The 15,007-nt window shown below is 44.4% G+C and overlaps 1 protein-coding gene across 1 annotated transcript in view; it reads right to left on the bottom strand.

The window, feature by feature from the left end:
• Positions 1–15,007, bottom strand: part of LOC144607934 (ski oncogene-like) — a 163,759-nt gene that overhangs the window by 20,428 nt on the left and 128,324 nt on the right. The window contains exon 2 of the mRNA XM_078425084.1: positions 388–516. Within this exon, the coding sequence (XP_078281210.1) occupies positions 388–516 (129 nt within the window). The remainder of the gene's footprint in view (positions 1–387; positions 517–15,007) is intronic.

Raw genomic sequence — 15,007 nt, 5'->3', positions numbered from 1 at the left:
TAAAAGCAGTTTCGACAGACTTGATCAATGCATGTCTAGAATATACACATGTCAACAAGTTTAAGGAACTTCATCTGATTGCTAAAATAAAACTTGCTCCACCGTGTTTCCTCTTTTAAGAACCTTCCCCTTCCTCACACTGTTGCCACAATCTTTCCTCTCAGTTGGAGCATGTGTGTCAACTTTCCAGTAGCCAGTTCCTCCTTCAGTTCTGCTCAACTCCAGTCCATATCACAAATTTCACAACAACCCTGATGCTAAATACACTTCTTGTAAGATGAGCAAAAGCCACTCACTTTTCAAAGGACAAAAAATAAGCATCTTCTTTTACCTCCCTCCTTTGCTTTTACAGAAGTTATTTGTTCAAGTTATTATTGAGTACTGTACCTTGGCGCCAGAAGGAGAGGAAAAGGACCTCCACCATTCGGACTGTTTCTCCTTCTCGATGGTAGTCAGATGGTCTGAAGTAGTTTCATCTTTCTTGAACTTTTTAAACACTGTTTGGTCAAAAGGGACCTACATAGAAGGCAAAAAACAGAATAAAATTAGGATTTTTTTTGATGGTGTGCAATGCAAAGGCACTTAACAGGAATTTTTTTTTAGTTAGGAACATGATAACCGGTTTAGCTTTAAAAAAAAATTAAGTTGCTTTGAGGAACTGAAGCTTTTGCAAGGTCTAAATATATGGATGAAAACTGAACCAAATGGGGGACACTAGATTTCCAAAGTGATGGTCACTAAGCCAAAGCTTTAAGAGCAAATAAAAGTGAAGTGATGGAAATTGCCTCTGATGGTGCAAGACAATAAAACGTCACTGTTGGGGCAGACAAGATGAGACCATCTCAGACAAAACTCCTGCTTGACTGGTACCCCATACACCACGCTGAACATTCATTCAGTGGCTACTTTGTATACCGTGTGAAATAGAGCACCAAGGAAGCGCAATATGCACACGGGCCACCACCTGGGACACCATCTCCAACATGCACGTTTCTGGACTTGGAATTCATTGTTAATGGGTTTAATTCCTCAAACTTCCTTCCCAACAGCATCACAGGTGCACCTTCACCAAAAAGATGGCTCAGAAGCTGGACTGCCTTCACCTTCGAAGGCAGTTCAGGATAAGCAATAAACATTAGCTTGGCCACTGACATCCACCTCCCAATGTTCTCAGTCTGCGAGTGGCTTTTTTGATTTGAGGCTGTGCGGCAACTGTTAACGGTAACTGTTAATGGTAACGACAAGAAGAAGCTTCCTAACGACCAAAGTAGTAGGTTCCAAAGCCAAAGTATTAAGAGTGAATAAAAGTGAATGCACTTGATGTAGATGGGAACGATAATGGCATGTTGTAATTCATGGAAATATCTCTGGGATTTAGAAGTTAAAGACAATATTGTGTCAAAATTGTCCCTGTTACATCCACTGAAAAATGTGAATAGCAGAAATTGGATGAACCATTACAAGTTACAAAGCAACAGAAATACAGTTCCACACAAATGCAAAGTGCAGGAAATGTAAAATAAAAGCAGAAAATGCTGGAACCCCTCAGTAGGTCAGTTGGTATTCTTGGATATAAAAACAACAACTGTTTTAAGTCCCCAATCTTACATTGGCATTTTCTGTTTTTATCAGTAATTCCCTGCATCTGGCTCAATGGGACTCAGCGTTCAAAGCTCAGGGAATGGGCTGAGATGCCACGACAAGGTGTGGTCGCTGGTGCCATTGATATTCAGCCATCCTCAGCAGTGAGTCCTGCAGCACGGAGACCTCAGGTTGTCCCTGGAGCCAGCACTGTAGAGAGGCCTGATTGGTAGCATTACGCCGTGGAGTCTACCTCCCTGATTCTAGACCAAAGATTCCATTGACCCGAATGGAAATTCCAGGCCTGAAGCTTAGGGGGAAAAGACGCAAAATGCTAGAGTAACTCAGCGGATCAGGCAGCATCTGTGCAGAACACAGATAGGGGACGTTTTGGGTCGGGATCCTTCTCTCCAGAGATACTGCCTGACCTGCTGAATTACTCCAGCACTTTGTGTTCTTTTGTGTATTAACCAGCACCTACAATTCTTTGTTTCTATGGTGTTGAAGAAAATATATTATTTTTAGTTTAGATTTTACTTTAGTTTAGAGATACAGCATGGAAACAGGTCCTTTGGCCCACTGAGTCCACACTGATCTGTGATCCCCATACACTAGCAGTATCCTACAAACTAGGGACAATTTACAATCTTTACTGAAGCCAATTAATCTACAAACCTGTATGTCTTTGGAGTGTGGGAGGAAACCGGAGGTCCTGGGGAAAACCCATGTGGACACGTGGAGAACATACAAACTCCGTACAGACAGCACCCGTAGTCAGGATCAAACCCGGGTCTCTGGTGCTATAAGGCAGCAACTCTACCGTTGCCCCACTGTGCCGCTCCCATGTTATAATAAAATAAATTTAAAATGTTTTTCATTTCTATGGGGTTTGTCCATAGTAAATTTTATTTATTTGTGAACTATTTTTTAAATGAGTGCCACAGTCTGGGTGTAGTCTGGTCAGCTTAGCCGGGTCCCTGCTTGTACCCCTGGGTGGTGCTGCACCATTTATAGAGGCCTTTCCCTATACTATGTGCTTCCCCTTCAAATCATTCTTCGTTATTAAAATCAAAAGAAAAACTTTGTTGACTTCCATGTTGGTCCTTCATGCAAACAAAGTTCGGGAGTCACGACAATAAGTTGCTGAGTAAAAGGGTTTGTAGACAGAGCGACAATTCCTGTTCAAGTTGCAACAGAGCACAATTAATCTGCTTGGCAATTTCCGAAAAACAAAGAATTTTGAAATCAAGTCAAATGAATAGGAATAAACATGGATGTGGGAATACAGGGATCGGAAGAGGAGACCTGGGGAAGAGACAGGGGCAGGGAGTTGGGTGGAGACAGGATTGGGGATTAAGCGGAGGGGGGAGAGGATTGGGGGTTAGGCAGGCGGTGAGGGACAAAGGACTGAGATCGGGGAGGGTTTGGGGAGAGAGGACAGAGGCCGGGGGAGAGAGGTCTGGGGTGGGGGGACGAGACGGGGCAGGGAAGGACTGGGGGTTGAGCGGGGGGGGGGGGTGGGAAGAGGGGACTGCGAGCAAGGGGTAAGGGAGGAGACAAGGGAGGAAAGTGGGGAGAGAAAACTGGGGATTGTGTTGGGGGGGGGGAGTGAGAAGTCAAGAGATCTGAGGTTGGGCGAGGGAGTGAGAAACCTCTCTCCTCCCTGGCAGTAGAAAAGCAGAGGAAGCGAGTTTTCCTGCAAGAGGCGGCGTTGCTGGTTTCAGAGGCCGCAGCTGTGGTATGCGTTGGGTCAGTTGCCAGATTTTGCTTTGTCTACCCCGTGAATGCAGGACAGGGCATGTAAATTACCCTGATGCAAGGCAGAGCTCCAGCCTGCAAAGATTTGATCAACAACAGGACTGTGTCTGGAACGGCAGTGATGACAGCACCAGTAAGGTATTTGGCAAATGCCCCTCCATTGCTGCAAACCTCAGTTGGGGGTTCCAACACTAAAACCACAACAGGTGACAATGCCAAAGGGAGGCTGTTATTTTTCTGTCAGCACACAGAACATTTTGTTCGGCAAGACATCAATTTGAGGCTCGCAGTGAATGCTGGAAAAACTGCTCAAACACGGTCTCTATTGTGGGTCAAGTGTGAAGCAGGCACAGTGGGCCAAAACTCTTGTGTTCTACAAATCAGTAACCCTTTGTGTGACAGAGTGTATTTCTGATGACATTTTGAAAGTAATTCAGATACTGATCAACAGGATTCATCTGGAATTCCATCCTCATTTAATAACTACATTTTATTTAGTTATTAAAACTAAATTAGAACAAAAACTATTGGAACAAAAACACATTTTAAATATGGATCCTTGAAACTATGAAAAATCAGAGGGTGGTTTTCATGTTGTGTGTAGGACACCATGTAGATATTGTACATTATAAGCAAATGCTTGTGGTTTGCTCATTAACACTTTATAACAGTTTTGGGGATATAGTCATTGATGCTCATTTTTATATGTCCTGGGAAAGTGGTGGTTTGACTCACTGGGAGGGCAGTTGAAGCAAGCATGGGGGAGGGGGGTGGAGCAGTACACATGCGAGACAATGGCTTTCCTTCCCGAAAGGACAGGAGAGAAGCAGATGGGGGTTCTGACACTCTGTTGGTTTAACGGCCACTCAGACTGATAGCTCCTTCTCATTCTGGACTTTCATTAAAAAAAAATATCAAATTCTCAAGTTGTCTTGATAGCATTTAAACATAACCATTTCTCACGATTGTAATCATGTATTGTCTTTTCGCTGTAACAAAAGCTTTTCACGTAACAAAAGCTTTTCACTGTGCCTTGGTACATGTGACAATAAACTAAACTAAGATTATTAATCCCAACACAGAAAGAATGCCAGGGTTTGTTGCAACTTGGACATTTAGGCTGCCGACCGACCGAGTTGTATGCCTGCTGCTGCTGAGGCCTTTTGAACCATTTGAAAACCAACAAGAGAAGCGGCTTAGAGCCCAGAGCTGGTGGGCTCAGCTGGCTAGGACACATGAGAGCCACGTTAAAGATCAGAGGCCAGGCCCCAAATCAAGAGCAGTGGACGGCCAATGTTTCCATACAATTGCAAGGTCACGCAAGGCCTCAAGAAATTCAGCATTCCCACCAACAGCCAGGAGAACCGCGCCGCCGGGAAGAGACGTGAGAAGCCACTGATCCCAGCAGGCAGGCTGTGAGGCAGAATATGCTCCAGCTGGTGAACAAGTCACCAGCAGACTCAGGAACAGCTTCTTCCCCTCTGTTCTGAGTGATCCTTCCATAAGCTAGGGTACTGTCTGATTCACCACTACCACACTGAGGACATTAGACTTTGTCTAAGGAACTGATGCGCTACAATGCTGAGAACTATATTCTGCACTCTGTATCTTCCCTTTTGCTCTATCTGTTGTACTTGAGTTTGAACTGATTGTATCTATATATGGTGTATCTGACCTGTTTGGGTAGCATGCAAAGCAAAGCATTTCACTGCACCTCAGTATATGTGGCAATGACAAATCTAAACCTAGTCTTTAGAAACTACAAGTAGGTTTGCTGAAAGTCCCGCTCTTCTACACCAAGTTCAAGCACCAGTGTCTGACTGGCTTTGCAGTCAAGATATACAAAGGCTGTTTATTTCAGAAATACAACCGTTCATTTGTCCAAATAAATACAGCAGCAGTGTAGTCTGTGTGCATTCTCCATTACACACAGGCTGCCACACCACTCCTGTTCGAATAGACAATAGACAATAGGTGCAGGAGTAGGCCATTCGGCCCTTCGAGCCAGCACCGCCATTCAATGTGATCATGGCTGATCATTCTCAATCAGTACCCCGTTCCTGCTTTCTCCCCATACCCCCTGACTCAGCTATCCTTAAGTGCTCTATCTAGCTCTCTCTTGAATGTATTCAGAGAATTGGCCTCCACTGCCCTCTGAGGCAGAGAATTCCACAGATTCACAACTCTCTGACTAAAAAAGTTTTTCCTCATCTCTGTTCTAAATGGCCTACCCCTTATTCTTAAACTGTGGCCTCTGGTTCTGGACTCCCCCAACATTGGGAACATGTTTCCTGCCTCTAACATGTCCAACCCCTTAATAATCTTATACGTTTCGATAAGATCCCCTCTCATCCTTCTAAATTCCAGTGTATTACACCACTTTTTTTTTTCAAACAGGAGTTTGTAGATTCTCCCTGTGACCCTGTGGGTTTTCTCCAAGTGCTACGGTTTCCTCCCATACTCCCAAAAAAATGTACAGGTTTGTAGGTTAATTGTCTTCGGTAAAAAAAAGTAAATTGTCTCTAGTATACGGGGTGATCGCTGGTCGACAGGGACTTGATGGACCAAAGGGCCGTTTCAACGCTGTATCTCTAAAGTCTAAAGTCACAGCTGCCAGGGCTATCAGTTATTGAGGGAGCTGGCTACTGACCGAAACTCAGTTGGAGCAAACCATCAACGGTTTGAGTTAATGTGAATTTGAGTGCATCTGAACTTTGACAAAATTACTGGAACCACATTTTGAAAAGTGCACCTACATTTCTGAAGTTAAGCAAGCAGCTTACGGCTGGTTTCAATAAAAAACAGCCAAGTATGGAATGTTCTGAAGTTTTGGATTGCTATCACACACATACCCCTATCCTACTGGGAAGCTGTTCAGGATGTTCAGTAATCACAAATGGCCAACCAACTCTAGCGCAGCAATCCGTGAACTCCCACTGAATGAAATGAATAATGGAGAAAAGAATGGAGCATCATTTACCTCACAGGGAGGGTGATCTGGGAAATTTCTGTCACTGACAAACCTTACAACTGAGTAGACTGCATCATGGTGTTGCTGTTTGACAAACAACCATACAGTATGCAAAAGACTCTTCAACAAAGACATTTCCTCCTTAAATAAAATTGATTTGATAACTAATCAGTCGGATTTATTTGCGATAGCATTATTCTTTGGCTCAGGAGAAATAGGAAAACAGAGAGCTCTGTGCACCGAACAATTGAAACACTCATCCCATCTGAGTTCTCCACTTGAGCAGCAACTCATCAGAATAAGTTCCATCAGCTCAAAAATCAGAAGACCAGAGCCTTGCATTTCTACACCACAGCAGTTCATTGGCAGGCATTGTCTTAAGAGTTGCTTTGTAAGTGGCATTTCTAAAAATGCTTTCAGATGAAAGGATTTGTTGTGTGAGTGCGTCAAGCTAAATCTGACCCAGGATAAAGGCTATTATTATAGTGCGAGGGAACAACCAAGGGTCTCTCGTGGAATCAGTGACCCATGCATTGCAAGGTTAGTGGCTCACCCTTTTTCTTTCTCCAATATGCAGCTCAAAGTTGGAGAAAAACTACTCAGCAGAAGCAACAGTCTGTGTTTATAGGATGAAAATAAGACAATAGGGCCCGTGTTTCAAGCTGCATTGCATTCCCCCTTCTCAAATCTGAGCAGTTTCCCTCTTCCTGCACACATCCAGTCCTTGTGATCCTCTCCGGGATTTCACAGGCACTCAGCATCCCATCAATATTAAAACATTCTCTATTCCTCTTTAGAATTTTTTTTGTTGCTCGGGTTAAAGTTCAATCCACAGTTTTCAATGAATGAAAAGTTGACTTGCTCAAGCTTCAAAGCGCCACTGTGATTTGGAGTCTGCCCTGCAAGGCACTGTTCAAAGTCTGTCAACAAGAGGCTTGTACAGTGATCTCATCTTTGACGGGATGACATGTTTGCATCTGGACAAAGTTTTACAAATCAAAAGGAGAAACAGTGCCATTGATAGGCACCGTGTTTACTACAATGTGGTCAGGGGGCCATTGCCTGCAGACCCCAGTGAAATCAGCAATTCAGCTCATCTGAAAACTCCAAGCCCCTTAAAAAAAAAGCATTATAGCGCAGCACTCCAAATACTTTTGAATTAATGATTAAAATCCAGAGCTTGATTGATTTTGTTGTACTACCATGCATTCTGATCTTCACTGTGTTGTCTCAAAAGTTGTTAAGCACAGATCGTAAATCCATTAACAAACCATCCAAAAAACAGACGTAAACAAGTGCCAAGTTGAGAAAGTTTAAATAGTTTGAGAATGCAGTGTGTGTAGGAAGCAAAGGGAGAGCTAACAGGCATCTTACAAGATATTTGCATTGATATTTCTTCAAACGCTTCGAATGATTAAGGGCATAACAGCAGGAATATACAGATTCGACCCCGGATTTGTACAGTCAGGGTTAATAAACCCCGGCCAGGGTAGGCGTGATTGTTCAGGGCATTATAATTTCCTTTGGAATTCCTGACGAGAGAGAGAGAGAGAGAAAGGCACACAGCGATTACAGCACCTCAAAAATTATCCTAAAACCTTCAACTTGACATCTGCAGTGGTGATGTCAGGAGCGGTGTTGCTATCAGAAATTATACAGGGGGCCCCAAACTTGTCCCCACGCCATCACAGAGCTGTTTTTTACACCCAGCTCCCTACAGGTTCCATTCTAGTTGTAACTGCTGAACAAAACCAGTCTTTTTATAATTGCTGCTCCCCGCTCTGAACGTCACTGCGTTACTCCCTGTGCCTGCCATTCGCTGTTTGACAACCCAGGGCCCACAACATCAAAGGCTTAGGTTGAGATTTATCTTTCACCTCAGCTGGAGCGGTTGGTCAGATTAAGGCAGAACGTGCAAGTCCTGCCCCACTCAGAGTCAGCACCTTCCTGACAACCAGGAGGTGAAGCAAAGGGGAGAAGCCCACAAAAAGGGACTGACCTCTTTATTGTATTTACCATTGAGGCCAGAAAGAAATTTTAAACCAGTGAGCTTTTGGGAGGGGGATGTTGGGGGAAAGCTCGAGACGGTCAAGAGAGTTCAGATGAGTTGCAGCTGCTTAGTACATTACAACCCCACCCCCTTCCCTGCGATGAAGGCAGTGACAGCAGTGCTCATCATTTACAACTGGAAGGTGGGGGGGGGGATGCAGCATGAAGGAGGAGCTAATGGACAGTCCTGCTTGATTAGATGAGAAGGAAACAGGGTCAGGGAAGGGGCACGACATAAACTTACTAATTCAAAGGCTCCCCTTCATTTGCTACTTTGCCTTCCAATGTATGATGACAAAAAACCAACATGAAGCCTCCAGGTCTGTGGTGACATTTTGCCAGCAGCACAACAGCTGTAGCTTCAGGGCAGCACAGTGGCGCAGCGGTAGAGTTGCTGTCTTACAGCTCCAGAGATTCGTGTTCGAACCTGACTATGGGTCCCATCTATACATTCTCCTTGTGACCGCGTGGGTTTTCTCCGGGTGCTTTGGTTTTCTCCTTCACTCCAAAGCTGTACAAGTTTGTAGGTTGATTGACTTCCATAAAACTGTAAATTGGCACTAGTGTGTAGGATAACGATAGTGTACCGGGTGATCACTGGTTGGCGCAGACCCGGAGGGCCAAAGGGCCTGTTTCCGCTCTGTGCCTCTAAAGCAAAGGATTTGTTTACAAACCTGCCTTGCTGCTGCTGCTGCGGCGAGTAAAAATTTCATTATTCCGTTTCAGGACATTTGACAATAAAACATTCTCGACTCTTGGTAATCGCCTGTTAGTTGGGATAGGTGTGAGGCCAAAGTTCAGAATACCCCTGGCTGAGAGTAATCGCCACCCCTTGGAGAGGAAGACAAGCCATTCACGGGACTCCGTCTGACCAATGAAATACTTACAATGCTCTTGGGGAAAGCATTCATAATACTAAAATGATAACAGAAAATACTATCCAATCCTCAGTGTAAGGCAGTTAAAGTTTCAGATTTTGTATTGTGATCTTTTCAAAAGGTCCATGGCTGAAATTGTCATCACTCTTCAGTTTAAAGGCAATCATGCATTATTATCCATCCAGTGCTGTATGCTAAAAAGCTGGATTGTTATGACAAGGTTTGATTCTATAAAGATGAACATCCAATCAAGCACTTAAACCCTAACAACATGGCAGCAATTCAATCCATCCACAAGTGGAAAATGTACATTAATAGACACAATTCTAAAAAAAAATCTAGTACTTTTAATTTTGTATCGTTTCCTTGAATATTACGTATTCATAAGGATACATGTTTCCCTTTATAAATATTATTTTAGTTTAGTTTAGAGATACAGCACGGAAACAGGTCCATTGGCCCACAAGAGTCCGCACCAACCAGCGATCCCCGCACGTTTACACTATCCTACACACACATTAGAGACAATTGTTTATACATACCAACCAATTAACCTACAAACCTGTACTTCTTTGGAGTGTAGGTGTAAACTCCGTACAGACAGCACCCGTAGTCGGGATAAAAGCCGGATCTCTGGTGCGACAAGCGCTGTACGGCAGCTACTCTACTGCTGCGCCACCGTACCATTTCGTAATAACGATTATTTGATAACGAAGGGACTAGTGAAGAGTTAGTGTGGATAGGTATGTAGAGTTAAGGCTAAAAATCACAATCTTATCGAACGGAGGAGCAATTTGCAGGATAGAGCAGCCTATTCCTGACCCTAATCTTTGTGTAATTCTAATTCTGTGTAATTCTAATTCTGCTGCCACATAGAAACAAACATGGCTGGTGGCTGGTTTCCTGACTCCGAACTGTCAGGACACAAATATCTGTGAAATTCGGGCCAGGTTAGCTTCGAAAAAATAATTATAAATCCTCAAGTTCTAGTGCAATTGGGCTAGGCAGATCTTTCTAAGTAAACCCCAGAGCAGTGGTACATTTGCGAGCAGTGTGGACGGGCTGCGTTGTGTGGGGCAGGCCGCGTTGCAGTGACAATGGTCAGGTTGCTTGGGCTAGGTTGAAAGACCTGACGTTGCTCAGGCTTGGGCTGCACCAGGGTTTCATTTTATTCCCGAGCAGACCTCTGCGCTGAAGGAAAATGGGGCATTCACTTCTCACACTGGCAGTTAGACATGATCCTTTGGGAGGAGGTATGCAACCATGATTGTAATAAGGACTCTGAAGAGCCATTACCATAACAACATCACCATGTTAGGCCGTTCCAAAATGACATTTTAATGGAAACACAGCTGCAGCTCTGGCAGATTTCTTGCGATCCGGGCTGCACAGTGGCGCAAGTGTAGACTTGCTGCCTTACAGTGCCAGAGACCCAGGTTCAATCCTGACTATGGGTGCTGTCTGTGACAACGTGGGTTTTCTCTGGTTTCCTCCCGCACTCTAAAGACATGCAGGTTTGTGGATTAATTGGCTTCTGTAGATTGTCCTTAGTTTGTAGGATAGAACTAGTGTACGAGTGATTGCTGGCTGGTTGGCATGGACACGGTGGGCCGAAGGGCCCGTTTCTCTAAATCAGACGGCCGTTCCCAGGCTGTATCTCTAAAACTAAAAAAACAAAATAGTAAAATGGTCCAAACTTACCCCAGGTCTTTAGCTTAGAGTCATACAACACAGAAACAGGCCTTCAGCCCAACTAATCCAAGCCAACCAAGATGTCACATCTAAGCTAGGCCCATTTGCCTGCTTTTGGCCCATATTCCATTACATCGTTTCCTACCCATGAACAGAAGTAATAATTCTATTTCATTGTATGCAGGATGTTCTCCATACCAAAGGAAGCATATACTAGGGGAGCAGTGCAACAAAAGATCACAGAATTGATTGAGTAATGTAAGAAAATAACTACAGATGCTGGTACAAATCAAAGGTATTTATTTCACAAAATGCTGGAGTAACTCAGCAGGTCAGGCAGCATCTCAAGAGAGAAGGAATGGGTGACGTTTCGGGTCAAGACCCTTCTTCAGACTGATGTCAGGTGGTCTGGACAAAGGAAGGATATAGGTGGAGACAGGAAGATAGAGGGAGAACTGTGACGGGGGAGGGGAAGAGAGGGATAGAGGAACTATCTAAAGTTGGAGAAGTCAATGTTCATACCGCTGGGCTGCAAGCTGCCCATGCGAAATATGAGGTGCTGTTCCTTCAATTTCCGGTGGGCCTCACTATGGCACTGGAGGAGGCCCATGACAGAAAGGTTAAGGCTGGGTGGGAGGGGGAGTTGAAGTGCTCAGCCACCGGGAGATCAGGTTGGTTGAGGCGGAATGAGCGAAGGTGTTGAGCGAAACGATTGCCGAGCCTGCGTTTGGTTTTGCCGATGTCAATAAGTTGACATCTAGAGCAGCGGATACAATAGATGAGGTTGGAGGAGGTGCAGGTGAACCTCTGTCTCACCTGGAAAGACTGTTTGGGTCCTTGGATGGAGTTGAGGTGGGAGGTAACGGGACAGGTGTTGCATCTCCTGCGTTTGCAGGGGAAAGTGCCCGGGGATGGGGTGGTTTGGGTAAGAAGGGACGAGTGATTGAGGTGGGCTGTGGGATAGGCTACGTTGACAATATTATCTACCATTTTTGTGGAATATTCTTATTAAAACATACAAAATTCTTAAGGAACGACAGGGATGATAGTGTTTACAATCTCAAAATCGTACACAACCATTTAAGAGAGGTAAAAATAAATTTCTTCACCCAGAGGGTAGTGAATCTTTGAAATTCACTGCCCGGGGCTGTGAAGGCTGAGTAGCCAAGAACACCCAAAACAGGGATCAATAGATCTGCAGAAGGAATCACAAGGTGTGAAATTATTGTGTGAAAGGGATGTTGAGGTAAAATATATGACATGATCTTAGTGAAGGTGGCTGCTTCTATTTCTCATGTTAGAAATTTTTGCCGGGTTGCGGTCTTCCTGCTATGAAGCCACCCAGGCATCTCACCCAACAATTATTCTTCAACCACTGGACATGTATTATAAGCACTGTTTGCAGGATCTTGCTGTGTGTAGTTTGATATATTCAATACCCAAAGTTCTTTCTTATAATAACTCTGGAAGTAACCAGAGAGTAGAAGTCTGCATGATTTCCATTGATCTTCTGCTGTAACCATGTCCTAACCATCTCATCCCTGGAGATCTGTCAGTCTCCCATCTGAGTTAGAATGGGCAAGCCATGGAATTTTAGCTCCACGGTGTTTATTGCTCAGCAGTAACAATCCCCAGAGTCCCAGCTTGTTATTTAAATTAATTCTACAACAATAAACATCATTGGCAAACAATTTCAGCACATTTTGTTTTTCAATTCTGTCAAGCTGCTCTCTGGAAAGGCAACAGATACATTGCTGATTCACCACACGGTTGAGTCAGGGTGAAGTCACCAAGTCAAGTCAAGTCAAATTTATTTGTCACATACACATACTCGATGTGCAGTGAAATGAAAGTGGCAATGCCTGCGGGTTGTGCACAAAAAGAATTACAGTTACAGCATATAAATAAAGTTAATAAGTTACTAAACATAGCACAAAAAGTGTCGACAAAAATTTAGTCTGATGGCCTGTGGGAAGAAGCTCCGTCTCATCCTCTCCGTTTTCACAGCGTGACAGCGGAGGCGTTTGCCTGACCGTAGCATCTGGAACAGTCCGTTACTGGGGTGGCAGGGGTCCCTCATGATCTTGCTTGCTCTGGATCTGCACCTCCTGATGTATAGGTCTTGCAGGGGGACGAGTGTAGTTCCCATGGTGCGTTCTGCCGAACGCACTACTCTCTGCAGGGCCATCCTGTCCTGGGCAGAGCTGTTCCCAAACCAGACTGTAATGTTGCCGGACAGGATGCTCTCTACAGCCCCAGAGTAGAAGCAATGAAGGATCCTCAGCGACACTCTGAATTTCCTCAGTTGTCTAAGGTGGTAAAGGCGCTGCTTAGCCTTACCCACCAGTGCGGCAATGTGCGTTGCCCACGTCAGGTCCTCTGCGATGCGGACTCCCAAGTATTTGAAACTGCTCACCCTATCCACAATAGACCCATTTATCTCCAGTGGCGTGTATGTCCTTGGATGTTTAGCCCTTCTGAAGTCCACAATCAGCTCCTTTGTTTTAGTGACATTCAAGAGGAGGCTATTGTCCTGACACCAGAGTGCCAGATCAGCCACCTCTTCCCGGTAGGCCTTCTCATCGTTGTTGGAGATCCGGCCCACCACCACAGTGTCATCAGCAAACTTGATGATGGAGTTTGAGCTGAACCTGGCCCTACAGTCATGTGTGTACAGGGAGTACAGTAGGGGGCTAAGGACGCAGCCCTGGGGGGATCCTATGTTCAGGGTGAGGGAGCTAGATGTGTGTTCCCCCATCCTGACTACTTGGGGCCTGGCAGTGAGAAAGTCCAGGACCCAGGCACACAGAGGGGTGCTAAGCCCCAGTTCCAGCAGCTTCTCAACCAGTCTGCTGGGGACTATTGTGTTGAATGCTGAACTAAAGTCAATGAACAGCATCCTCACATAGCCCCCCTGGCTGTCCAGATGAGAGAGGCATATCTAGAAGCAGAGAGTGGGATGTTCTCTTTGACAATGTTGGAAGTTTTAGCCTTGCTGTGTGATCCCAGTGAAAGAACTTGCTTCATCAAGAAGTGAGACAGCAATATAATAAAAATAATAAAGTCATTTAGACCCTCTGCAGTCGATTAGATCTTTGCCATCCTGTATCTCTGCTCTATTTGCCTGGCTTTATTCCACAATCCTTGATACCCTCGGCTAAAGCAAACTTTTGATCACGTTTTCAATATATCAGATGGGCCAGCATGCATTTCCATTAGACAGACACAAAATGCTGGAGTAATTCAGCGGGACAGGCAGCATCTCTGGAGAGAAGGAATGGGGTGATGTTTCGGGTCGAGACCCTTCTTCAGATAATGCATTCCCATTATCCTTTTGCTCCCTCAAGTTGCACCCTCATTTCATGCATTAGAATTGGGCTTGCGAGAGCACAGCTTGGTGTTCCGAATGGCACGATTACGACCACTGCAGCAAATAGTTTATTTAATTCTACCTCCTCAGATCCCTGAATGATTTTAAAGGCCATGATTAGATTACCTCAAAACGTCTGAGTCAAAGGATGTCAGAATCAAGTATGAAAACTACTTGACATTCATTTTAAAGAGTTTCCCAACTAGTCAAACTTGCACAATACCCCATCAGAAAGACTTTGCCATAGAGGAAAGGATGCAAAAAAGTGAAGCATTTTTATACCGTTTAAATATCAGTGGTATGAACAATGAAAGTAGAATCATGAAATATTTAACACCAAGATGACAGGCAATTTTATACCTCACACAATTACTATCTATGTGTGAAAATTATAAACAAAAATAGGAAAACTATTTCCTATTATTACTGAATTATTTCATATTACTACTGAATATTTAGTAATATTCGTCCACATATTAAGAAAAGGAGATGTGCAGGCGATTTGTTTTGCAGAGGGTGGTGGGTGCCTGGAACACACTGCCAGGGGTAGTGGTGAAGGCAGATATGAGAGTGTTGTTTAAGAGGCTTTCAGATAGACAAATAGATAGGCAGGGAATGGAGGGATATGGATCATTTGTAGGCAGAGGTGATTAGTTAACGGCATCACGTTTGGCTCAGACATTGTGGGCTGAAGGGCCTGTTCCTGTG

This window comes from Rhinoraja longicauda, chromosome 30 (assembly GCF_053455715.1).
Source record: "Rhinoraja longicauda isolate Sanriku21f chromosome 30, sRhiLon1.1, whole genome shotgun sequence".
NCBI classification, from domain to species: Eukaryota; Metazoa; Chordata; class Chondrichthyes; order Rajiformes; family Arhynchobatidae; genus Rhinoraja; species Rhinoraja longicauda.
This window is presented reverse-complemented; position numbering and strand designations above follow the sequence as displayed.